The sequence below is a fragment of the Eptatretus burgeri genome, chromosome 2 (genome assembly GCF_056783735.1).
Source record: "Eptatretus burgeri isolate ZD-2024b chromosome 2, Ebu_testis_v1, whole genome shotgun sequence".
NCBI classification, from domain to species: Eukaryota; Metazoa; Chordata; class Myxini; order Myxiniformes; family Myxinidae; genus Eptatretus; species Eptatretus burgeri.
Window position 1 is genome coordinate 6,170,295 of NC_140962.1, and position 27,650 is coordinate 6,197,944.

General features: G+C 42.2%; 1 protein-coding gene across 4 annotated transcripts in view; it reads right to left on the bottom strand.

Annotated features, from left to right (window-relative positions):
* Window positions 1-27,650, bottom strand: part of LOC147031314 (lethal(2) giant larvae protein homolog 1-like) — a 152,678-nt gene that overhangs the window by 44,639 nt on the left and 80,389 nt on the right. For all 4 annotated transcript variants that reach the window (XM_085861592.1, XM_085861575.1, XM_085861585.1 and 1 more), the window contains 6 exons: window positions 12,870-13,024; window positions 7,906-8,123; window positions 1,707-1,774; window positions 735-888; window positions 426-530; window positions 20-312 (listed from right to left, as the gene is read on the bottom strand). In XM_085861592.1, the coding sequence (XP_085717718.1) occupies window positions 20-312; window positions 426-530; window positions 735-888; window positions 1,707-1,774; window positions 7,906-8,123; window positions 12,870-13,024 (993 nt within the window). The remainder of the gene's footprint in view (window positions 1-19; window positions 313-425; window positions 531-734; window positions 889-1,706; window positions 1,775-7,905; window positions 8,124-12,869; window positions 13,025-27,650) is intronic.

Here is a 27,650-nt window from a genome sequence, read left to right on the forward strand (position 1 = left end):
CAAGCAGCACTACACATACTTGGTTAACACAGGCTTGCGCTGGTGACAGTCAAAGAGGGCAAAACCATGACTCGTTCCAAATGCCAGGAGATGCCACTCAGCTTGCAGAGCCAGTGCTGTCAAAGAGGCTGGTGGCATGGCCTGCACTACCAACTGTGGCTGGAAACCAGCAGGCAGTGGAACGGAGCCCGATCGTACGATTAACCGATCGTGGCCCTTCCAGCGGAAAGTTTCATTCTCCTCCAGCAGATCCATTGTGTAAGTATCGATCTCATGCTCTGTAGCTTCGTCATTCAGCTCCATAAGCAGCACCTAAGAAAATGTTTAGGGAGAGGAGCTCAACTGTGGCACAAAATTGCTTCAATAACTTGATGCATCGGTTGCACGGGGCCATTGAAGAACATCAAAAAGCTCCAACAATTCACCTGGCCTGCAGAGCCCGCCAATGCTAGCTGCCCACTGAACTTGCACAATGAGATCTTTTGAATGCCAAGTCGTGGATCATCACTGTAAGGATCAAAGCAGCCAACCTGATGCAGAGATTGAGGGAGTTTGTGGTGAAAGAATAGTGGAACAGAGCAAAGATGAAGGCAGTTAAACTACAACCTTTCAATGAAGCCATAAAATAAAAATGCATTTTGTTCTCAAGCTTTAATCTACTGCTTTTTGGATTTTACTCCAAACTTAAAGTCGAAGTTGAACTGAGCCACTTAAAAAGAAACATTAATACCAACCTTCCTGAATGGAGGCCAGTGGCCTTCATCTGTTTCCTGTATTGGCTCAGGCTGATCGGCCTCTGTCACAAACACACTGGCTGTGCTGAGCTTATACAATGGTTGCAGTGCGACACCAGATGCATCCCAAAAGCGCACAGAGCCATCCTCGTGCCTGCAACAGTTCCAAATCAAGAAAACAATAACAAAACAAACACTGAATACCTCCCACAACATTTAGGAACACTAATAAGCAGCAAGATATGAAAGTAGAAATGGCTAAACCAAAGTCTGTATGCTTACATTTTAACTTGGTACAAAATAATTTCCTCACTAGACAACATTTTGCCTTTCATTTCAAAAAAAAAATGTACAACACTAAATAGACAAGCAAGTGGAAAATTAAAGTGGGATTTTTTTTTTTTAAATGAGCATAAACAACCAAAGCAAACATTTCAAATAACCATTCGATCAGACCAATCACAAAATAGCCTGGTTGATAAGGTTAAGGCATCAGTGAGGCTGGCAGGATGGCCTGGAGGTACACACACTCACATCCAAGCTGTCTAGTCTGGGTTCGAATCTCGCCCCAGCAATAAATTGTCATCCCGGTGTTTCACAGGCAGAGTGATTCATCAATTTGTGTACCGTCCCTCAAATGGACGTTAAATTGAGCATCCTGTCTGCCAGCATTAGTTGGTGGATGATAAAGATCCCACAGCATCCTTCATGAAGAGTAGGCAAGCTATTGCCAGCATCATGGCCAAATTTCAAATTCCTGCCCTGACTTCCCAAGTCAGAGTGGCAGCCCAACCAGGATTGTAGACTAATAACTGCTTTGGCGGCACCAACGCTCTACATGGACGACGACGGACGACAATGAGGAGAAGAAGCACTGCATTATATTTCATGCAAATCAACCAAAGTTGAGGCAAAAATATGGAAATTTATCAATTGGCAGAGAGTCTGGCACACATGATCAACCAATCTTACCCAGTGAGAAGCAGATCACGGGAAGTCCGTTGTTGGCTCTTGATTACTCCTCCATTAATTGGCCACTCCTGGCAAAGGTACAACATGTGAACAGTCAATCACAATCTCTTTCTCCTCAAATCCCATGAAAATAATTCAGCTGCACTCAACTTCAATATTTAGTGAATGATTTTGGACTTCAAAAAAGTCCAAAAAAAAAATCATAAATTCTGTCTCAAAAAATACATTCCGTTTCATGTAATCAATGGAAAAAGCAGAAAAAAACCAAAAGCACTTGATTTGGTAAAAATACAATTTTAGTCGAGCCTCCACAACTAAAATCCTCCACAGCAACCCTGGACAGTGTAATTTCCTATAACAGCGTGATAATATGAGACAATGCAATATAATAGAATAATAACAAGAGATAATATATCATAATAATATATCATAAGAGATAATATAATTATAGAGATAATATAATAGACGTGAATATATAATCGAGTGACAGCGAAATGGGGGAAACAAAATTATAAATGGCAACTGGGAAAATGTGGAAAGCCGATCCATGGGATGTGGGCGGCACTTGAAACTGAATGGCATGCCATCACAAATCTTCATGCGTCGAAGGAAAGCCAGCCGTAATGCCCTGTTCTTAGATGCCATCTCCTAACTTTGTCGTCTCTGATCATGTCCCTCACACCCGAAGTGAACCAACAAAACCAAAAACCTCTTCCTGCTCACATTACGCCTCTCAATCATCCACCCTTGCTGGCATGAAAACCAGGAAGACAGGGCTTCTCACCTGCTTGGACATGCAGCTGTCGTTGTTGATATAATAACGCACTTCTTTCATGACTGGCTTGTAAATACAAAAAACGTAGGAAAGGTCATAGGGGGATAATTACATACTGGGGAAAATTGGTCATGAAATCCCTATCTAATTAACACAGCAACACCCCCCCATGTGGTAACACGGAACACTTAAGCTCACAGTTTCCCAACTTAATTTACATTGAGATGTCTCCTACACGTCCACAAACCAAGCAACTCCATGCAATCCTAACTTTCCTATGAAATTCCTCCATCTACCCCCAGAACCGTAACAATATACTTCATGCCCACCCCCAATGATGATTGCATATAAAAGAAAATACAAACAATTTCTGTAATGGCATTTGTTGGTATTTTTATGGTCCTTCCTTGTCTACAATTCTATTTGTCTTCATCCCACTCGATCTGTCTGTTGTAATGCAAATGCCTGAGTCCAGCACTTAATAAATTTCCATTTCGTAATATTGTGCATGTTTGCTCCGCAATCATTTTTGCTCCCCAGAGGGCAGGGCCAAAACTGACCCTGCTCTCGCACCTTCTTGCCATGTCGCGATCACAACTACCAAGTTTGGTGAATTTCTGTATAACCGTATAGGAGATAGCGTGACGGATGGACAGGACAGAGAGTCGATTAAAATAAAGTTTTTTTTTTTTTTTTTCAAAAAGCGTGGGGATTATTATTAATCTTGATTATGATGTCCATGTATGCTCATTGCTCACCTCTAAAGGAAAGATGCAGACAAGGCATTACATTGACATAAACACACCAGGGTTATATTTTTTTGAGGTTTTCATTTATTATTGACAATCTCATATGTACTTCGATGATTTTTCAGCGTAAAAAATAAAGTTTCTCCAAATTTGCTCACGTTTTTGTTTTTTTGCATGAAATTGCATGAGAGACATCACTCAGGCAGTCAGAGAAAACCTTTATGGTCAATAATCTCTCGAGGAGCCAAGCTGTTAGCTCCTCGACACTGGTGATCGAAGACGCTGTAGTCTCCATTGTACTCCTGTTCAACCCGCTGCTCAGCCAGCACGTGCAGCTCCTCATTGGTTGCTGTCTCCCCGTGGCTATCCAGCAGCTCCGGCACATCGTCGACTTCCTCTAAGCCCACTACCTGTGCCATTTGTGCAAGGTCAGGGCTAATAACCGGAACCTCGGACTATAACCCAACAAAGTCATTCACTATGTTGGGCCAGACCTTATGTCAAACACCATGAAGACGGTGACAGTCACTTTTGCCCAGGCCTCCGATATTGTTGATCGCCTTCATGATGTTGTAGACCTTCCACAAGTCCTTGATAGACTGTTGCCGACCTTCATTAGCCTTGACCAGCTGGCTAAATGTCCGCCCCAGGTAATAAGCCTTGACGTTCACAATAACACCCTAGTCCATAGGCTGCAGAAGCAAAATTGTGTTTGGTGGACGAAAACTTCCATAGGAATACATGTTTGAAACAAGCCGATGTTTGAAGAGTGGCCTGGGGCAATGTCTCAGCAACAAAGCTCTGTTGAAGCTCGCTTCTCTTCTTGGGAGACAAAAGTTCTGGAAGGCAAATGTTTCCAGAACAGCCATGTCTCATCCACATTAAACACCAAATTTGGATGGTAACCACCTGCCTCAACTACGGCCTTCAGTACTACAGAAATTATTCTGCTGCCTTGATGTTGGCACAAGCAGTTTCACCCGTGAAGCGAAGACTGTGAACTTTGGTTTGCTTCTTGAATTTCTAGAACCATCCAAGGGAAGTCACAAACATATTGGTCAACTCTTCACCTTCCTGAGCTGAGAAATAATGAAATGGGCTCAGTGCATTTTGCATTATCAGTGCCTGAGTGACATGTGGTGCTGCATCACATTGTCCACCCAAACGACGTTTTCAACTTTCTCAATGACACTGCTCCGTGTGCGTGTTGGATTCGTAGCAGTTAGGTCACTAGATCGCTGCACAGAGGACCTTCACTCTGTCTGTTTGGTTTAAAATGGTCTTTAAGGTGGACTATGCGATAGCCAACCACACGCCACTTCACTCTTCATCCCACCCGCCTCTGATTGGGCCTGGGTGAGGAAGACTGGTGAAGTTCTTCGCTGTTTGGCTGTTGATAATGTTTTGGGTTTGTTTGTTTTTTTTTTCTCCACATCCAGCTTCGTGATAAAGAGGTTCATTCCTACAGGATTCGTAAATGGAGTTATTACTGTATTTATTTACAGTGACTATATCATAGGGAATATTTTCAACAGTGTGTGCCAAATTTCAAATCTAATTTTACTTTCACTGGGCTCCCGAGAGATTGTTCGATGGAATTTCATTCAATATTTAGTGCCAGCGATCAAGATCGAGATTCACAGCAATGCTCATCCAAAGAAGCTGTGATTAACATGACCGAGAGCATTGGCTGTATTAGTGGTATGGAGAGAGGGTATTCCTTGTGCATCGAGTAGCGGTGCATTTTGGATTTTTTTTTTTTACTACTTTTTATAATTACGCTGTGGGAAAAGGAGTCTGTGGAGAATTACACACACAAAACAAGAACATATTGTGGATCGTTTATTTATAATTGGACTTAATCTTGGCTTTTTATTGTAATTTACTGCATTTTGGTTTTGTTTTTGTTGTCAGATTGTCTATATATATATATATATATATATATATATATATATATATATATATATATATATATATATATATACATACATATATATATATATATATATATATATATATATATATATATATATATATATATATATATATATATATATATATATATATATATATATATATATATATATATATATATATATATATATATATATATATATATATATATATATATCTATATATATATATATATATATATATATATATATATATATATATATATATATATATATATATATACATACATATTTGTATCATTGGTTTAAAGTACTCAAATAGTTTTCTCAGTTTCTGCATAAAAACTAAATTGATACATTGGCGCTTCCAGGATTTGCAACCATTCAATGCCGGTATGTACATATAAATTACACAGTAGCATAATCAGCAGGATTTGGCTTCATATGCTATCATTTCACTGAGCTGTTAAATAAATTTAATTTGTTATTAGAATGTAGTTTTTGAGTACTGCATTGGCTTTGTTGCCAATCGATTCGTCGATTTGTATTGTCAACACTTTTATATCCATTGTGCCACTGCTCGAAACGATAATGTAGATAAACCACGTCAAGCACGGCCCATGTCTTTCATGTTCATGTACATTTTTCTAAGTGTTGGCTGGTTCTTAAAATTCGCTCCTAATTTTTCTGTCTTTGGCATTGTGCATTATCTACATAATTGATTATATTTTCAGGGATTTTCCTGGGCATCGATTGGCTGCTTCTGCCTCGGCATTGTGCGTAATAAATTTTTGTTAAACTGAATTCCCCTTTGGGTGTACAGACACCACAGTGACACGTGAAAATTGGCTAACTGAAAACGAAATAACAGGCCGTGACCCAATAAACTGCAACAGTGAGACAAAATGAAGAAGCACAAATGGACACAAGGGAAAGGAGAGATGAAGAACGATGAGTTTCAATAAGTGGACGACACTGCATGTGGACGTGCTGAGACACCATGCCGAATAAATAAAATCATTAAAAAATTAATCATCTGTATACATTTGCATGAAAATGTCGGTGACAACTTACTTACAATAAAATGTACTTCATTGTGTAGTTATCACCAGGCATTCAGAATGTGGGGGGGGCAGGGGGGGAGGAGGTGAAGAGGATATGGGGTAAGAGATATAAAATGGAAGAAAAAATGCTAACAATTGCTAAAATGAATATAGCAAGCTGTTTAATTTATTCAGCGCAAGCTATATTTTAAATCTGTCGAAGAGTAAGTAACATTGTATCGGCAATGGCTCAACTAATGTGGAGCTCATGATGGCGGGAGGTTAAAATCCCACAGTGTTCCACAGGTTAAACTCCTGCAGAGACGTTTTGAATTATGGCGGACAACGTGCTCATGGGTAGTAAGGAGAAACACGAGAAGCTTAGCTCTTTTTAAAACCAACATGTATATTCCCAAACCAGAAGCAAATAAAAAGAACCAGGCATAGTGATCGCGAGGAGACGATGGCGGGTTGGGATGGGAAGGAAAGAAATGCGATTAATTAATAGTTATATACAATGTGAATAAAATCTACGGCACCACAAACCAGATTTTATCACAGACGGGAAAGGGACAAAAACCGGGGGATTCAGCTCTGGAGGTAGCAGGGGAGGATGGGCGCAGAGCAGCCACGAGCAGGTGATGAGGAGGGACAAGGACGACAATGAGAAAGGCAGGACGATGAGGAGACTGGCAGGATGATGAACTGACACAGAGCGATGAAATGAGGCAGAGGCAGGCAGGCATGACGACCTCCTCAGACACTATTCTCCTCAATTTTTTCTCCTTTTCCTCAAACACACGCTCGTCGGCAGTCATTTTCTCCTCAGACTTTACGGACTCCTTCACTGTCGTGGTCTTCGCTCCCCTCTGACGATCTGCTCTCTCTTTTACCCCAAATGCCCGATCAGGCTCCATCTTCTTCTCCCTGGGCAACGATCCATCACTCCGAGGTAATCCATAGCTACGGCACTCTTCCTCTCTTGCAAAGTCTCCCAGCGCCACCCACGCCCCCCCCCCCAGCCTCCGAGAGGTTTACATGGAGGTTATATGTACAATTTCCTTTACCATAATCCTGAACTAATTATTTCCACACACCACCCACTGTATGGTGCACATTCAAACAAAACATTCCTTAAGATAACGTGTCCCTACTTACTACATCAAGATGGGCCAACTACTCATACATGGACCATGCTATTCCATACATTCCTATCTGCTCTATGGAAATATCTAACACCCCCTCCCCAAAAAAGTAACAATATATTTCAGACTTTTTTTTTCTTATGATCTCAGCATTAAGGCAGAAAGCCAGCTGGACTCTGAAAAGCTTTGAAAATAAACTGAACTTCCAAAACCAAGCAATATTCAGTCAACGAATCCCTTTTGGATCCATTTTACAAATGTCTGACCACAGAGTGGGTAAAGAGCCCCTCAACACTTCCACCAGTGGAAGTTGCATGCCACTGTTGGAAGTTCCACTTCCATCAGTTGAATGCCACTGCATGACATCTTTAATTTCGTGAACAAAAAATATTTCTGGGAGGAGTGGAGGTGGGGTGGTGAGGTTGCATTGTAGAACTCTGTATAGTGTAAAGAATGGGTTACATTGTAGATTATAACATCATTGTGGCAGCCTCATCATTAACCTTACCAAACAGCAATGATGTTAACCTCACTTTATCATAAAACAAACATTTAATAGATTCACAAAACCTACAGCTGATGAATGCTTCTCTTTCTGCTGAACACCACATGCCACAATGCGCTCCCAAAGCTTTGAAGGAATGGCAGACACGTGATGCGAGCAGGTGATTGCAGAAGAATGCAGTGAAGCAAGGTAAGGTGGTGTGAGGCTGGGCCAGCCAGGAGCCATCAAGTCAATGGCAACGAGCTCTTCCTCCACCAGGACAACCAGCACTTTAGGTTCATCCAACACTAAGAACATGGTGGCAGGATCAACAGCAGTGGCATTTCGGAAGGTTTAAATATAAATTCTGACCCAAATAAACATTAATTGGCATGACATGCCCACACAGCACATTTCACGGTATGATGCACCCACACAGCGGATACAGTCCACGCAATGACATGCCCACACACTGTACACGTTCCATGGAATGACATGTACGCATTCTACAACATGTCATTCCCACAGACAGAACCTGGCAAAAAAAAACTCAAATATCAAAAAAATTAAGAAAAATAATACATCTCCAAATTAAAATAGTTGACCAGTTCTTCAAGAGGATCAAGGTAGCTTTCTGCTCATGCAAGATTAATGTTTGTTCTATTCTGCAGGGTTTGCACAGCCAGGGAAGACTCAAATACGAGGGGTTCTTCCACCTCCACCACCATCCCTCCCCCCCCAGGTCACCCCAGAATAAAATGACTCATTTTCAAGGGTGGATTTGAACAACAACAAAAAAAGAAGTGCATTTTCGATGTGATGCTACTTATCTAGCTCATTCTTTAAAATACATAATCAATGCAAATGGAAATTGGGTTATATTAAAGGAAGAAAATTAATAAAAATAAACAAGCCTTTCTTACAACCATAATCGCCTGCTCACCTTGAAAAATGATGAGCATACATTACTCGGTTCTACAAGCCTTAAATAGTTTCTCAGCCAACTACCAAAAAAAAGTTTACACGGTTCTTTCTCCTTTCTCTGGACAGGCTGAAAGGGGACACTTTGTAACATTTTTAAGCACCAATCGTTCCAAATTTTTTTTTATTCTAATGATCTTCTCACAGTTTGCATGTGGCAAGATGTGGATATCCAGGAGGATCACAAGAAATCCATTCATTGGAGGCTGATGTTTATAATCACCGATAAACTTGCCCTGTCCTTTGGGCCAAGGTGTTGAGGGTCAAATTATACAAACAGCCAATAATGAAGGTGATTTAAAAAAAAAAAAATTTTAACAAATGGGAAAATCTACCTGAAGACTAAGTGACCCATTTTAAGGCTGGAGAAACTAAACAATGGAGCACAACATAATGAAAAGCATGCAAAAATGGCTATCATGCACAGTACTGTATGCATGTGCTATTCAATTTACTATTTGTAGAGCACTGGCACGATCAGTACATCATGGCATGACTTGGTCAGGCAGCTAAAAACCAAAAACTTAGATCAAAAAGTATATATTCAGAGGAGCTGAAACACAAAGCCCATACACACAAGCACACATGGACACACGCATGACTGGACTTCAGAGAAACACACCCTCACCCCGAACAAAATAAAACTAAAGTGGGCATGAGTCGGATTCAAGCATGTGCTGCCCCAATTTATAATCCATTTTCGATACCATAAGACTGTGATAGCTGATATGAGCCTGATGTGGAAAGAAGCATGTGGAAAACATGTGGAAGGGGCAGGTCGAAGAAGAGCCATTCATGGGAGTGGAGATGCCCGTAAACACACCAACATGACAAATCAACCAAGAGTGGATGGTGGAAAGTGTTCTTGTGGTGCAAGAAGCTCACAAGAATACTAGTTTACCAAGGACGAAGCTTCAGGCATCGCAAACGTCAGTTGTGAGCATGCATATCAAATGGCTCAGGTTACACAAATTTTTGCAGGATTTTTCAGTGTGTCTAAAAATCATAATAATAATAACAATAAGAAATTTTAAAAAATATCACAATGTCAGGAACAATTACATATTCAAGGGTTTCAAATAGGTGGAGCAGGCAAAAAGGGTAGGTTTTTGTTGCATCAGATTTCCTTTGGTTTTGTTTGGGTTGAATGTTACTCAGGATAAGGGACCACAAAAAAAAAAAATCAAATCAATGTCAAATAGAAACTATTAGGAAGGTTTAATCAAGCCCGTCAGCATGCATGGTATGCGCCTCCATTATAGATAATAAATAAATAGCATTGTTATTTTTTTGAATGGCCCCATATTGGTGTTAAACAATCCATGACTGACGAATCGTCTCGTTCTGATATAACCGTGGTGGAGGATGACATGGATGAAAGGTGTCGAGTTGATCTATTAATAGCACATTAGATATGAGTTTCCCAATCGCAGTCTTCATCTTCTAAGAGTGCTTTAAATGCACATTTCCCAAACGGCCCATTACTGGATTTTGTCACAGGTTGTAACCGCAGTGTGGTCATCCTTGTTCAATAACACCAGACTCAGTGGTGCAATGGCTATAGCGACTGCTCAGTGTCTGGGAGATTGGAGGTTCAAACCCGGCGGGGTCACACCAAAGACTTAAAGAATGGTACGTGCTGCTTCCTTGCTTCAGCATTTGAAAGGTTAAGAGCATGGACAATCCCCATAGGTTGGCATCCATGGTGAGGAGGAAATTCCTCATGAGGAAATGCCCCATTGAGTACGGTGAGAAAAGAGGTGCCATTGTGGTGACGTCGATGCTTCCCAGAGTACTCCGGGAAGTGATGGCACCGCCCCCAAGTTCAGTGGCTGTCTCATCTAACACTCTTGTGTTGTTTTGCAGATGTTCGTCGGTATGTCCGTGTGTGTATGTGTGTGTATGTGTGTGTAAGCGTGTGTGAGCGTGTGTGTGAGCGTGTGTGTGAGCGTGTGTGTGAGCGTGTGTGTGAGCGTGTGTGTGTGCGCGTGACAGCTCCATGACAAGCCTGAGATAATGTATTAAAAAAAAAACACATCCATTAATTTCAATGCACTTGCTCCATTTCTCTTTCAAACACTGTGGCAGTAAAAACAAGTTTTTAGATTGCTCCTTCAGCCATGTCTCAAATGATTCGGTCAGCACCTCATTGTCAGCTAATTGGGAATCAAGCCAGGTGGAAGGGGAGAGTGGAGGAGTGGTCATGAAACTGCTCAAAGCTAGTCACAGATGGTGATGAATGAAATACAGGCTTTGCAGAGGAGCACATTTTTATTAAGGAAGATCTTCATCTTCTGAAATGCACTTCAGGTCATCACCCTTTGGTATTTGTCCTTGATGGACTGTTTCAATTTTTGCATGAGGGCGGCATGCTGCTTCCTGCAATTGTAGTTTTTGAGGCATATTATATATTCAATCAGACATTATTCCTTGGCTTCTCAGAAAAATGAAGCCATGATGTTGCTGGCAGAGAGATGCGTACAAAATGTTTGGGTGTCAGTGATCTCCCGTTGCTTCCATTGCAAGGATTACAATTTGATTTCAGGATTTTGGTGTTAAAGCCACCACTCGTCACGAGTTATCAAACGAGTAATAAGGTTGGCATAAACTGTGTTGAATCGTTCAAAAATCTTGAGACATGATACCACCGATTGCTGCCAATCGGGAGTGGTGAGGTTTTGGGGAACCCATGATCCTGGGACCCTGGACATGCCAGTGTTTCTGAATGCTGGAGAAAATGCTGCTTTCAGAAATTCCAAATTGAATGGGTGTTCATGCGTGACCTTCACACATTCGATCATCGATGATTAATGCCTTGACCGAGGAAACTGTTTGTGAGCTTGTCCCTTATGCTAGCTGTCGTCATTTGGAAACATCTTCAAAGGACTTGCATCCACGCTTAATGTCAATAGCCATTTTGAAAAATGGCTACTGCAAAATACAAGGGTGCACCTTCGCCACACGTGGCCACAATGAGTTAATGGATTTATTTAGAGCTGGCACGTCCCTTGCATAATTTTTTTTGCAATGTGATTCTCAATTTTAGGAAGATGCACAAACATACAGCTAAGCAAGCTTCTGGATTATATTCTGAAACAACAAAGTCACAAATGAAAGTGGAAGGGCACTCGGTAGAGCGCACACCTCCGCCACATAATGCCTGATCCACGAGAACATATCAGGCGCAATACATTTTTGTGGTATCGTGCTACATATCGTTTGTGGCCCTATCTCTCAATGGTGAAGAATAATGTTAAAAATCAAATAATTCTTGTATCCAGATCCGGATTCGGATTTTCACCAAAATTTAATCAATTCGTCCTTGTCACACATCCAATATGTCCACCAAGTTTCACCCGAATTCGTCCACGACTTTTTGAGATATGGTGCTATGTATCGTTTTTGGCACCATCTCTCAATGGTCAAAAAATTACTGAAAAAATTCTCGTAGTCGGATCTGGATCCAGATCTTCACCAAAATCGAATCGGTTCGTCCTTGTCACACACCCAAGCTGTCCATAAAATTTAATCTGGATCCGTCGACAACATTTTGAGATATCCTGCATACAAACAAACAAACAAACAAAGACATAAAGGGGTGAAAACATAACCTCCTTCACCTTCGATGGTTGAGGTAACAAATGGCAACAGTCACAAATGAAACAAAAATAAAACAAGTACATATCTAGGTTTACAATGAGCAAAAATAAATAAACTACATATGCTCGAAGGTGTGACATCACCCATTCAAAGAACTATTTGATTGCCCCTCCCCAGAACCACACACCCCACAATGGTCATTAAATCACGATCCCCCAAAACTTTGATATGCAAAGCCCCATGCTGTCCTACAATCACAAACATGTTCATCCACACCCAGGTGTGTGAGCGTATCATAATATTAACTCATCAGGATACCAATGGCAAGCAATAAAAACACATTGAATACCCTCCATAAGCACAAAACAAAATGAAGAGCACAAATGGACGTGCAACACCACCATGAATGCAATGCCATGTTATCCCTCTTTCAAAAACCATGGACAAAGACAAAAAATGGAGTCAAGTCTCACCAGTGCCAGGCTTGGCCCCAGAAACAGTAAAGAAGTCGACGACTCGAGAAGTGAAATCAAAGGCAACATGCTCACGCTCATGCATAACTGTGACACAATGCCGATCACCGAAGCTTGCACGTGGCATTCCACCGCTGAACACAACAAAAGTACAACTGCCGAAATGGAAGAACAGAGAAAGAGTTTAGAAAATTTGAAGTAGTTCGTTATTAAAAAAATTTATAATACCGTTTTGAAGAAATACCTCGAAAAAGCATCCTTAACAATTAGAGGGGTTAATTTTTTAGAAAATGTGAAAAAAAAAAACGATCAGATGACACCAACACCAAAGAGATGCCAGCAAGGTTATTGATGAGATGCTGGTCTGATAAATGGAACGTGCCCTTCAATCATGGGAAATCTCAGTCTCACCCTGTCACTCCACAGAGAATGTCAAATTAACACACCTATCTCGTTCTAAGGTCAACCACAAAATTCAGGATCTTGGTGGTGAAGCTACCTTGTGTCACTAGTTACCAAATATATACTATTAAATGTGTGTCTGCGTGCATGCCTGCACGTTTGTGTGTCTGCCTGCGTAACTCCAAAACCATGAAACCCAACAGCCTGAAACTTTGCAAGCATACGAAGGAAACTTCAAGGGCGTGCATGAGTGAAAATTGGGTGTTTGAGTTCATTTAAAAACAACCCTTTTGAAGATGATTAACATCCTGGTAGAGAGCGTGGGTTTTAAATGCTCCCGCCCCAGGTCTATAAAGTATCAACCATCGTGCGTGTGTGTGTGTGTGTGTGTGTGTGTGTGTGTGTGTGTGTGTGTGTGTGTGTGTGTGTGTGTGTGTGTGTGTGTGTGTGTGTGTGTGTGTGTGTGTTATTTCAGTCAGTAAGCACAACATATTATCTTTGCTGTCCGTCGCCTTTCAATCTCCTCCCGCAATGTATCGCAACATTTGGTGATGTGTCACTCTCCCTACCCTGGCCTCACTTCCCTCACCTCCTCAGAGCCTCCCCTCCCTCTCTCTCTTCCCTGACTCTCCTCTCACCCTTCCTCTCCCTCCCTCTCCTCCTCTCCCTCCTCTCTTCCCGTTCCCCTCTCTCCCTCCTCTCTCCATCATCCCCTTCTCTTCCTCCTCTCTCCCCCATCCCCTCTCTCCCCCCTTCCCATCTCCTCTCTCCCTCCCCGCCCCTCACCACCTCTCCCCCTCCCTCTCCTATTCCACCTCCCCCTCCCCTCCTATTCCCCCTCCCGCTCCCCTCACCACCTCTCCCCTCCCCTCACCACCTCTCCCCCTCCCCTCCTATTCCACCTCCCCCTTCCCCTCCTATTCCACCTCCTCCCTTCCCCTCCTATTCCACCTCCCCCTTCCCCTCCAATTCCACCTCCCATTCCACCTCCCCCTCCCCTCCTATTCCACCTTCCCCTCCCCATCCCCATAAACAGTGGATTTTTTTTTTTTTTTTTTTAAATCGCTGTCGTGCCAAAACATTTTAGCCCTGAAAAAGGTAATATGAAATGATCCCTAAACCCATTCCTGAGTGGGTGTTTCAGCCCCTCCCCCCCCCCAAATAGAAAAGAGACAAAATTTGATTTCTTCAAAATGCCAACAAGATTAGAACACCACCACACACTGCTGAGTACCTATTAATAATCTATAAAATACACACACCTTCCTTTGACATTCCCTTGCCTTTTCCATGATCCACCTCAGATTTGCAATTTGATCTCCAGTGCTTCTTACTCTGAAACCTGCTTGCTCAATGGGAATTTCTCACTTAATGAAGTTTTCTATTCTGTGTTGAACAATCTTTAGTGGTATCTTCCCAACAGGTGAAATCAAGGAAATTGTTTGGTTATTTGAACATTCTCTTGAATCCCCTTTCTTCTCTTGCAATCAACACACACACAAAACATATACATACATATATATATATACATATACATACATATATATATATATATATATATATATATATATATATATATATACATACATATATATTATATATATATTACCCTTTGAACCCTGGTGGCCGTTTTACAAGCCGCGAGTCAAACTTCTATGTACCTGAGCAGCAATTTACCGGCAACTATTCAAACCTCCATAAACTTGAGTGGCCGGATTTTTATTCAGGGAGCCCAGGGTTGGGAAGCCGAAAGTCCAAGGAGCTCAGGGTTCAGAGGGCGAAGGGTGTAATAATGGACACGTACACAAGGCACAAACAACTAATGTAACGTGTTAGGGTTACTCATGTAATCGATGGAATACTAATGTAATGAAATAACGTGTTGGGCATAAACAACTAATGTAATAGACTGCGTAAAATGGCAGTGAATTTCAGAATTTATTTAAACAACTTTTACAATTTTCATTTAAATCCAATATTTTGCAGTACTTCAATTTAAATAAAGCTTCAATTGGGTGGTGTGTAAGGGTGATATTCAGGACTACTTCAACTGCACTCAACTTTCAGATTTGTTTTCTCAACAATCGTTAATTTATTAAAATTGAAGTAAAATTGAAGTAACACTGCATGGGGTATCATGTTCTATGAACTCTCCAGGTTGCATGTACTGTGTTAGGGGAAGATGACCCTCATTATTCCACAGTGACGAGATGTGCTGAGTTTAAAAAAAAAATGGCAGAGAATCGATAAACAAAGACCCCAGATGTGGATGACCATCAGATGCATGCATCCAGTCAATAAACAATCTCTAAATTTATAAATCATAAGATCTGACGGCCAAATAAAGATTGCAAAACTTGCAAGACAGTTTGGCATTACTGTTGGAAACAACAAAATTATCCATTAACATCTCAGCATGTCAAAAGTTTCTGCAAGATGAGTGCATCGAAACTTCGGAAAGCAAGATCACGACCAGATAGTGGAATCCAGGAGAGTAGATGAAGCTCTTCAACACTGATCCAGAGTTTTTATCAAATGTGATTACTGGTGTTGAGATCTAGATTTATATGGACTAGGAAGCCAACAACACAAATTCATAAATTAAGCGGAAGCAAAGGGCAACTCCATCCGATTCCACCCACAGTCTTCAGCCAGCACAATTACAGCCGACATCTTCTGGGATATAAAGAGGAGTGTTACTCATCAATTATATACCGCACAAAACTATGATCACTGTTAAATACTATGCTCACTTCCTGGCCCAGCTTCGTGAAGCCATCTGTAAAAACCAACAGAGGAATGTTGATGCATGGTGTTCTGCTTCTGCATAACAACGTGCCGGTTCCAAAGACAAGAGTTGCAGAGGCCGTCATTCGCCAGTGTGTTTGAACAGTCGAATTGCCCACCTTACAGCACTGACTTTACCTCAAGTGATTATTATTTGCTGCAACATCTAAAGTCTGAGTTGTGCAGTGAATGGTTTCAATACTGTGATTCCTTGCAGTCTACCAGGAACATTGAGAAACTCAAATGGCACTTAGGAAAGCACAAACCTCCACGAGGCTGAACAGTTTACATTTTGCATCCAGCTGATAGATAAGATCTGCATCCGGACCTGAACCAAAGCAGAATTAGCTTAGTCTTGTCACCTACCCAACTCATCCATCAAGTTGCCATCATCCATCTACAAATTTTGAAATATTATGCTATATATAGTTTTTGGCCCCATCTCTCAATGTTGAAGAATCACAATGTAACATAATTACTCTTTGACAAATCTTAAACTTACTTTGGATTAAAAAAAAAAAATTTAATGTCCGTTAAGCAAAAAAAAAACAAAAAAACATTACTTTAAAAAAAAGAATGAAACTTAAAAAAAAAATTAAATTAAATTAAATTTCAAAAACAAAGAGTTTATTTGGTAGATTTTAACATTCACACGTGTACATGATCAACGAACAGACCATGTACACATTCAGCAAAATACACAGATATGCACAGGCTTAATCAAAACTTATTGTTTTTATACAACTCCACAACAAAACTTTTTGAAATACAGTATACATCACCTCTTCACTATATTAGGGAACCATGAACTCACGTACCATAGCAGTAAAATTGTTACAAGGTATCTGACCAACATGGGGGTTCCATCAAGCATCCATCCCTCCCTCCGATGTAGGAATCATTGCACAAAAAAAACGAAATTTCTGAATTACAGCTGAAAATAATTTGATGTTAAAGTTAATTTTGCCTCAGTTGGCATCTGTGAAAGACAGAACTGCCAACTGCTAAATGCAGTATCAGCTGCTGCACTACTATGGTGCAAGGCAGTAGTCTTTAAAAGCCTTTACGGCAATGTCAGCCTCCCACTTGGGAAAGGAATCGATCCGCGGACTTATGGCTCAAAGGCTGTAACCAGCGGGGATTGGATTCTCCCAAAAGGTTGAGCTGGTAATCTGTCCCACATTTATTTATTTAGTCATATGCAGCCTACAGCTGCTTTGCTGCATAATTCTCTGGGGGGGGGGGGGTGCAGCTGTGCCGCTAATGCAATGCCCCCTGTTATCAGTTCACTGGTACTCATTTTTCCAACCACGGAAGGATGACAAGCTGAGTCAACCCAACTGTGTTAATTCAACAGAACAACAGCGGCTTGAACTCAAGACCTTAAGATCTTAAGCCAGCCACCAGAATAATTAAGCCAACAACAGGCTTCCAAGTTGGATTATGTCCAAATATCACATCTTAAGCTGTCTCAAGTTCTCAGATTTCTATGCCATGCTTAATCACAGAGCAGAATGAATAAATAGTCTTGCTCAAGAAGGATAGCATTGATCTGTCAGCGGATTAGTAGAACAATGGATGAAATCAACAGACCATACATTGAGGTATGCCAACCACAAGGGGAAGCAAGAAGCTGATGTGTCGAGCATTAACTTTTCACTGTTGATGCACAAAATGTCAGTTTTTCTTTGCTTTCCACAGTGGTTCGCATAGCTCAATCAACCTCGTGTTGATTGCATTGTTCTACCGAAGCAATATTGGTATTGGAGAAACGCATATATTAAACAAGAAATAGAGCAATCAGAGATTGCAGACCCTCGCCAGGACTTCTTTTGAGTAGTGTATTTTTTATGGGTTTTAGGGTAAATCCAATATGGCTGCCAACCATGTAACCTACGATATATATGATATGATGTATGTGTGGACCTTTTGTTCCTCATGGACAGGTGGTCATACGTGTAAAGTTTCACCTCGATTTGTTCAGCCACCTCAGAGAAGATTTTTGAAGTTTTTTTTTTACCAATATGGCTGCCGAATCACATGACTGATGACGTAATGAAAGATTTTTCTGTAGCCCATTTTATCCCGCGATGACCCTCAAAAATTTTCATACCGATCAGATTTGGCGTTCTACATATGCAATTATGACATCATAACAAGGGCACCTATGATGTTATTTAAAAAAAAAAAAAATCAAACTCATTCCCCATGCGGAGTACTTGCTGTGTGCCAAGTTTCAATTTTTCCCTTGGTGCGGTTTCAGAGATACAGAGGTCCAAAGTTTTTCCGTTTTTCCAATATGGCTGCTACACCACGTGACCTATGATGTCATAATTATCATTAAAACATTCTGCATGAGCAGTCGCACCAATGGTGAAAATTTCGTCTCAATCCGACTAGCGGTGGCGGAGAAAAACACGAGCGTTCTGTGTGGACAAACAGACAAAGACAGACAGACAGACCGACAAACATACCCAAATGCAATACTCTCTCCTTTGGGCGAGGGGAATGAGTAAGATACCTGGGATTGGTAGGATTCAAACTTTATCGCTAAATGTTGATAAACGACTATTTCAAATCACACTCACAGACAAAAAAAAGTGTGCATTGTTAATTGGTGAAACGTATGTAAAGGGGACAAAAAATAATGGTTAAAAACTTCGAAAAGTTCCATTAATACGTAAAAAATGCAGAGTGAAACAAGTAAAGGGTGGGGCAGAGAAACAGGAGATTTTAAAAAGCGATTTTCTTGGTACCAGTATCGTGAGAAAAATTGCACTTCACTCGATTATGTTACCCTACATCCTCTTGTCTACATTATGCCATTTATAGCATACCGTCAAAAAATTACCGGAATTTCTTTGGAGACGCTACGCTGCGTCATGGGAAACATGCGTGGAAGACTAGAGGAATACCCTGTGCAGAGACGGAGGTCACCTCGAAGATGCAATCTTCAATAAATAAATGGCATGCTTTATACTTTAAGATGGTATTGTTATGGCTGTGGAAATTCGCAATACACCATAAAGGTTCCTTAGATCAGTTATGACGCTAAGTTTATGTGCAGATAGTTCCTCACCGTTGCTTAAAGGGGTTTCATGTGATTCATCGGGCTGCGACGCGTTGAGATAGCCGTGTTTCTTTTCTATCGTTATTTTGAGCCACCATTGGAACAAACCTCCACACAAAGAACCGCCACCACCAACTACACCACAACGCCAACCAAGCTCACACCACCCCCACAACCACCACCACCAACATCGCTCTCAACAACCGCTTCCGAATGGCAGAACAAAAAGCACTCGTGAAGCCTGTGGGGTTTTTTCCTGCCTGATTCTCCCGCCTGTTCTTCCACCGGCTTGGTGTGGGGGAGGTGCGATTCGAGCGGGGGTCAAAGGTCATGTAAAGGAGGGGTCTGATTTTGGGGGAATAATTCCCTGGCCCCGAGCCAAAATTGACTTTCCTCATCCCCCGCACGGCGCGGGGAGGGGGGAGCGAGAGGGCACGCCCCTTTTTGGGAAGCTTCCAGAAGGGAGGTGGAGCCAGAAATGGGATGGGGTGGGGCAAAGGGCGGAGCCCCGCTTTACAAAAGGCGAACAAATGCGAGGCTCGTTCATTCTGGATCTCTTCGCGGTTCATGCTGGCTCGTTCGTTTTTGGTCTCGTGGCGTTGGTCACCCCTTGGGCTTCTCTTCTCCCTCCCTTCGTTTTGGGCTTCTCTATCTCTCTCTGGTCCTGAAGCCCCTTCTGCCCTTCAGTCTTTGGCTTGTTTGGTCGTAGGTCGTGGAAGCACCAGCAGCAATGCCGGAGAGAGCTCGCCGACCACGCCAGGGGCCCGAGGTCAGGGGTGGCTACGCACGGCCGTGTGGAGTCGACGTCGCGATCTGCCCACCGTCTACCTCCCTGCCTATGGTTTACGAACCCCGTCTACGTCCCTGCCTATGGGGAGGGTTTTTCTTTGTTTTTGTATGCATGCTGTGGCGCCGTGTCCTGCCAAGTAGAAACTGTGTAATTAACTGTGCATGTAAATTGATCCTTGCTTATAGTCGGTCGTATTGCTTTTGTTTTCTATTTCTTGCTTGTGTTGTGTGTACAATATGTGCTTTAAATAAATGTCCTTGTGTGCAACGTATCCCGTTCGTCGCGTCCCCTTTTCACCACATTGAAAGTGCCATCTTGCAATGAGTAGGAATGAGTAGTGGGTTGTGAACACCCGAGTAAAGAAGAATCTGAACCGTCGAGATCGGCGATAACACCGCTCGGTTATCCCTGTAGCACGGAACGAACCGCTTAAGCGGTTCGTGTCCTTAGCCGACCTACGGCGTGGTGCAACCCCTCGGTAGGTTACCCACGCGGGTATTTAGGTATATCGACATTTGGCAATTCACCCTATTTCGCGCGGGTGGAATGCAGACTGGGTTGTGATGAGGTTAAACCCCCACCCGTGACTGGCTTCTGGCGGTAGTTCCAGGAGGGTCACGACTGAATTGTCCGTCCGGTGGGCGACGCGGCTGCTATTAGAGGTACGCGGCCGATCGCACGCCAGGCGGGCCAGAATTCGTAACAGTATATTTGTAATATGGCAAATACAAAATGTTTATTTAATTACTGAGTTTTTAAATATACCAGAGATGGGGAATCCCCTACCATTGAAAAATAATTGAAATCAAATAAGCAGTTTTCCATTTATTACAAAAAAACATTTTTTTCAAGATGGCCACCCCAGTCGGCCATCTTGGATCCGGCCATGCCCAAAAATCAATAGGGTTCTTCCTTTTCAGGTGGTACATGTGTGACCCAAATTTCAAATAGATATGGCGAAGACTGAGTTATTGCACTCACAGCTATAAATGTTGACGCCATAAATGTTGACGCCCAGCCAGCCAGCCAGACGACCACCCCAGTCGGCCATCTTGGATCCGGCCATGCCCAAAATCAATAGGGTTCTTCCTTTTCAGGTGGTACATGTGTGACCCAAATTTCAAATCGATATGGCGAAAAAACATTTTTTCAAGATGGCCGCCCCAGTCGGCCATCTTGGATCTGGCCACGCCCAAAATGAATCGGGTTCTTCATTTTCAGGTGGTACATGTGTGACCCAAATTTCAAATCGATATGGCGAACAGTTTATGAATTATCGCACTCACAAGCTAGAAATGTTGACGCCGCCCCAGTTGGCCATCTTGGAGCTGGCCACGCCCAAAATCAATAGGGTTCTTCCTTTTCAGGTGGCACATGTGTGACCCAAATTTCAAATCGATATGGCGAACAGTTTATGAGTTATCGCACTCACAGCTATGAATGTTGACGCCCAGCCAGCCGGACGGACGGACAGCCGGACGGACGACCCGGGTGATAACAATATCCCCCTTCTGCCACGCGGCGGGGGATAAAAACCCCTGTTTCTCTGCCACACCCTGCATTTACATCTGCAAAAATAGCCGGCTCTGGGGTGCCTTCAGTGGACAGTGTGTGCGTGTGTGGTAAAAGATGAGAAAGTGCATACACAGTGTAGAAACTATGGATAAATATCTGATGCCAACAATGCATGCATTTGTCATTCAGTTTACATTCACCCATTTAGAAAATATGAATTAGGAGACCTTAATATTTGAATGCACTTCGTATCATACACGAGGCGCATTCAAAATATTTGCCAAATCACTTTGCTGAATCATATGAGGTGCAAAACTGTACTCTTTTCTCTTTTGTTTTGTTTTTTTAAACCAACTTTCCTCCAAACAAGCCACCTCTGCTCTCGCAGCAGACCTACCAACCTCAGCCCCTCCAGAACACATGCGTAACTTCCAGTAACCCTTCTCTTAAGACACCTCCAATCTGCTGAGAAGTCAGTGTACATAACTACCACTCATGTCTAAAAGAAGGGTGCAAAAACAGATCCTCCCAACAACAGACCAGTAAGCTTGCTTCCAATTAAAAGCAGTCATGGAATCCACAATTTCTGCCGACCTCCTGCTCTCTGACCACCAGTTTTGATTCCTTCCTAGTCACTCAACGCTGGACATGCTGTTGTTCCTCTTTCAGAAATGGTTGGAGGCCATAAATTTCAAACACAATGTCAGAACCTCTCCTTCCTGGACATCCGGGACCGTCTTCCTGGACATGTCAGCAATTCAACAAAGACTGGCATCCTGCTTTTTTTTTTTTTTTTTTTTTGTATACCTTGGTCGAGGCTCGTATGAGAGCTTACACACAACTCACAGCAAGGAGGCATGAGACAAGAGGGGCGGGAGTGGAAGGGACAAAACAGTGGGGAACAGACACATTAGGTGAACTGTGGAAGGGAGAGGGATGGGGATGGGACGGGGAACATAGCGAAGAGAAGATGGACATTTCAGGGACTTTCAGGAAGGAAAGCAGGAGAAATGAAGGAAGTGGGCTTGGGTGGATTATCGGGGGTAGAAAAGATCGAGGATTTGGATGGGGGAAGATAAGAGGTGGTGGTGAACAGCTGTTTTGAAAGCCTGGAGGGAAGAATGGGAAAGAATAGAGTGAGGAAGTTTATTCCAAAGGCGGGAAAAAAGAGGAATGAAAGAGTGAAGATGAGCAGTGATTCGTGATTTTGGTAGTTTTACCAGAAGGGGGTTGTTGGCGGACCTTGAGCGCCCTGTGGAAATGTGGTGGGGACAAATCGCAGAGAGAGCAGGGGGGCCAAGGCTGGAGAGGAGTCGGTAGAAGACAGAAAGACCACCGACCAACCTGCGGTGATTGAGTGAGAGGCCCAAAGACTCAGCTTCATTGCGGGAGATGCCGATGATCTTAAATGCCCTGGTTTCGACAGCGTGAAGCCGAGAAAGGTGGGAGGCAGGAGCACCAGCCCAGAGGGGAGAGCAGTACTCCATCAGGCTACGGACAAAAGCTTTGTTTTCCAAGCTTGTTGTCTGCAGCATACAAGGTGGCCTTAATACTTGGCTTTCTGACTTCCTCCACTTGGAGTAGAGGCATTTCGTCACAAGCCAGACAGACAAGCATCCCAAAAATCTGTGGTCTCTCCTATGTCTGTCCGTTCATTCCCTTTTTTGTCCAACCGTGGTCACATTGGAGCCTGGAGTTCCCCAAAGCAGTGTGTGTGTGTGTACACCCAATCTTGTTCCTCATCCACATAAGTGATCTCTCCAATGCATTGGAAAACTCTCTCTCCCTTTTTACAGATGATGTCACACTTTGTCATGCAGTATCCCCATCCCACCAAGAGGGAGACAAGCAACTATGTCGCTCTCTGCTGATGTGGAAATTATTTGCTTATCTGGAATTGGAATTCCAGATAAGATACTGTCAAGCAAGCACCATCTGTCCGTTCGTCTCCTTTTTTGATTTCTCCGGTCAAACTGCTGGGCCGATCCAGCTGAAATTTGGCAGCAACGTTCCGCTCCTAACTGGAAACAGGGAATGCAAAGCTCGTTTTGGTCACGCCACTTTCAGTACGTCAAAATGGCGGACTTAGTAAATTCATTGAAAAATCTTCTCCAGACCCACCAGTCAAAATGCCATCAAATTTGGGTGACAAACATTAGGACAGGGTCCTGATGTGAAATTGCAGAAGAAATGCCGATCACGTGACCAAAAGTGTGTTAAAATAGCGGTCGCACAAATTCCTTCAAAAATGTTCTTCTTCAGACTCACGAGTCAGAATGCCATCAAATTTGGGTTCCAACATTAGGCCAGGTTAAGGATGTTAAATTACATAGGTCATGCTGATCACGTGACCGGAAGTGTGTCAAAATGGTGGACTTAATAAATAATTGGGAAAATCACGTAAATCCCTTCAAAAATATTCTCCAGACCCACCAGTAAGAATGCTACCAAATTTGGGTTACAACATTAGGGCATGGACCAGATAAGCGACAGGTTCAGTGGTCCTATTTTTACAGACCTATCTGATAAATGGAACATATCTTTCAATCCTAAAATATCTGTCTCACCATGTCACTTCAGAAGGATCGTCAAATCCAGCTATTTCCAGAAATCCAGAGATTCAGTCTCTTGACTTTCTAGGCCTCACCATAAGCCAAGACCTCTACAGGCAGACAATATAGCATAGCTTCCCTCCAAAGCCAGCCACAGACTTGGCATCCTCCAATATTTCAAATAATTCCTCAAAATACAACTACTCACATTTGATACAGGGCCTTTAGCTCATTGTAGTACTGCTCTCACCTATGGGCTGGGGTCCCACATTCACAACATGCGTCTTTCCTGAAATTGATGGCATCTCGAGCTCTCAACATTATTGGAATCTCCCACGATGAGCCCGAAGCACAATACATGTTCCTCTCATCACAGACAGGTCTGATGGCCTCTATTTCATTTTTTTTTTTTTAACCAACTTTCCTCCAATCAAACAATCTCTGCTCTTGCAGTAAACCTACCAACCTCAACTCCTGGAGAACACACGTACACTTCCAGTAACCACTTAAAACACATGCTTTCCATTCAGCTCCACTATTTTCCCCTGTTTGTGCAACTGCCTTCGGGAGATCGTTCATTCGGCTTCTTCCTTCATTCGACTACAAATTAAGAAGTACACCAACAGTTCTTTTGCGATCCCCACCCACTTTCTCCCACCATTAACCCGATATAACCCAAACCTCTTACTTGCAGGTCATCGTGTCGTCTATCCTCTGTCTGCCCATTCATTCCCTTGCTTATCGAGCTGTGGTCCCATTGCCTTCCTGGCAGTATACAATTTTGCCTTTTTTCCCTGTCCCCTTGCTTTTCCATAAACCGAGATTTTGAAAATAACTAGAATAGCCAGTGTGTAAATATTTACTTCACTTTACAGGATTTATATATTTCAGGTCACTCAATTCAACAAGCCAATTATTTTTGAGATCAACATTGACCAAAAGGTCAACAACTAAGGTGGTATTTCTAAAATCCTCAATTTTCATCCGAATGACTTGAAATCTGAAGAGGATTTATATTTCAGGTCACTGAATTGAACCGCCAATTATTTTGGAGGTCCACATCGGTCAAAAGGTCAACATTGGCTGAATTTTTTAAATTGTCAATTTTCATCCGATTCACTTGCAATTTGAAGAGGAGCTGCATATTTGGTCATTGAATTCAACCCACAACTCTTTTTGAGGTCAAATTTGTTTTTTGGATTTTGCAAGTATCGAGCTCTGCACGACGCCTTCTTCTTGTTTGTGTCTGTTGTTTTGTCTGTTTGTGTACACGATATCTCAAAAAGTTGTGGACGGATCTGGATTAAATTTTGTGGACAGGTTTGGTGTGTGAAAAGGAGAAACTGATTAGATTTTGGTGAAGATCCGAATTCGGATCTGGAGATGAGAATTATTTAATTGTTAAAGTGATTCTTCACCATTGAGAGATTGGGCCAAAAACGATATCGCACTGCATAGAATGATATTTAACCTCCGCCATCGAAGATGGACGGAGATTACCGTTTTCACCCGTCTGTTTGTTTGTTTGTTTTTTTTGTGAACAGTATTGCGGAAAAACTCCTCAACGGATTTCGACGAAACTTGGTGGGGGGGATTAGGTATGGTCCAAAGATCATGCCATTAGATTTTGGACTTGGTCCAAAGTCCAAGATGGCCACTATGGCGGCCATTTTGAAAAAATATTAGAATTTTTGTTTTTGCATTTCTTCATGTTTTATTTAAGTGATTTCCAACCCCCCCCAAAAAAAATTTGTTAGAGGAAAAAAAAAATTTGCAATTTTTTTTTCAAAAAAATTTCGATTTTTTTTTTTTTTGGCATTTCTACATGCGCGTCGATCTAGTTTAGTTTATTCAATCGTGGTTCAGTAGGGTCTGATCCGTTTTGACCTACAATGAATAGGATATCAGGGTCACTTAAGTGACCCAGCAGTATTGGCGGCGGAGGTAATGCACTCTACCGAGTGCTCCCCCTCTAGTTCAAAAATGTATTGGGCCCAATATGTTCTTGTGGATCAAGCATTATGGGACAGTGGTATGCGTTCTACCGAGTGCCCTTCTAGTTACTTGCAAAATCGAAGATTTTTCAAGTATATTGGTCAGTCAATTCAGTCTGTGCCTGTCTGTCTGTCACCTACAGGTCACAATTTTAAACCGATCTTCACTCAACTTCACCACATGGTAGAGTTTGTCATTAAGAAGAAGCTTATCATTTTTGAGGTCAAAAGGTCAACATAGGCCAAAGGTTAACAACTAAGGTGAGATTTCTAAAATCCTCAATTTTCATCCGATCGACTTGAAATTTGAAGAGGATTTACATTTCAGGTCACTGAATTCAACCAGCCAATTGCTTTTTAGGTCAACAAAGAACAAAAGTTCAACATAGGTCTAAGGTCAACAACTAAGGAGGTATTTCTAAAATTCTCAATTTTCATCCAATTGATTTGAAATTTGAAGACGGTCACTGAATTCATAGTCATCGTCGTCGTCGTCTTGTATGTTTGTTTGTCTGCCTGCTTGTCTGTGTGCAGGATATCTCAAAAAGTTGTGCACAGATCCGGATAAAATTTGGTGGGCAGGTTAGGTGTGTGACAACGACAAACTGATGAGATGTTGGTGAAGATCCAGATCCGGATCCGACGACTAGAATTTTTGAAGTGCTTCTTCACCATTGCGAGATAGATTTAAACGAATATGTGGCATGGCATTTCAAAAGGTTGTGGACGGACTCGGATGAAACTTGGAGAACAGGTTGGGTGTGTGACCATGACAAGTCGATTCGATTTTGGTGAAGATCCGAATCCAGAACTGCATACAAGAATTATTTAATTTTTAAAGTAATTCTACACCATTGAGAGATAGGGCCCAAAATGATATATTGAATGATATTTCAAAAATGTAATGGGCCTGATATGTTCTCTTAGATCAGGAATTACGTGGCGGTTGTATGCGTTCTACTGAGTGTCCTCGTTGTTTCTGAGAAGATTTTTGAATGAAATACCAACATTCGAGGCAAAAACCCCTTTCCACCCCCTCTCAAATGTGTGGATCTGGATGGGGAGCACAACCCCATGAGACCTCACCGTCCTTATGCATTGTACTAAATTTGTTCAATAATCGCTCAGGTAGTTGTGGAGAAGTTTTAGTGAAAATGAGGGATTCGGGGAGGGGCCCAGTGCCCCCTGTATAAGGGAGACACAGACATGAGAAGGAGGAGGAAAGGAGATTGGGACCATACTCTGTGCAGAGCATTGGTGCTGCTTAAGTAGTCTCCTTGGTTATTGGGCACAATCCTGGAAGGGTCGCCACTCCGACACAGGATACCAGCATGCTGGCACTCATTATGCCGACCTCGGAAGGATGACAGGCAGAGTTAACCCCACCTGGTATTAATTCAAGAACTGAGTGGGATTTGAACTCAGGACTTTAGGATCCAAAGCCTGCCACCCTAACCCTTAAGCCAACACCAGGCATACATGACATGAGGAGCACAACTTCATGTTTGGGCATGGTCTCAATGCCTTGTGGTGAGTTTGGTCTCAACCTGTCTGGTGGTTTCTGTGAAGAAGATTTTTGAATAAAATACCAATATTTGGGGCAACAATAGGGGATATTTTAGTTTAGGGGGTGCATCCAGATTTGGGGGGGGGCACAACCCCATGAGACCT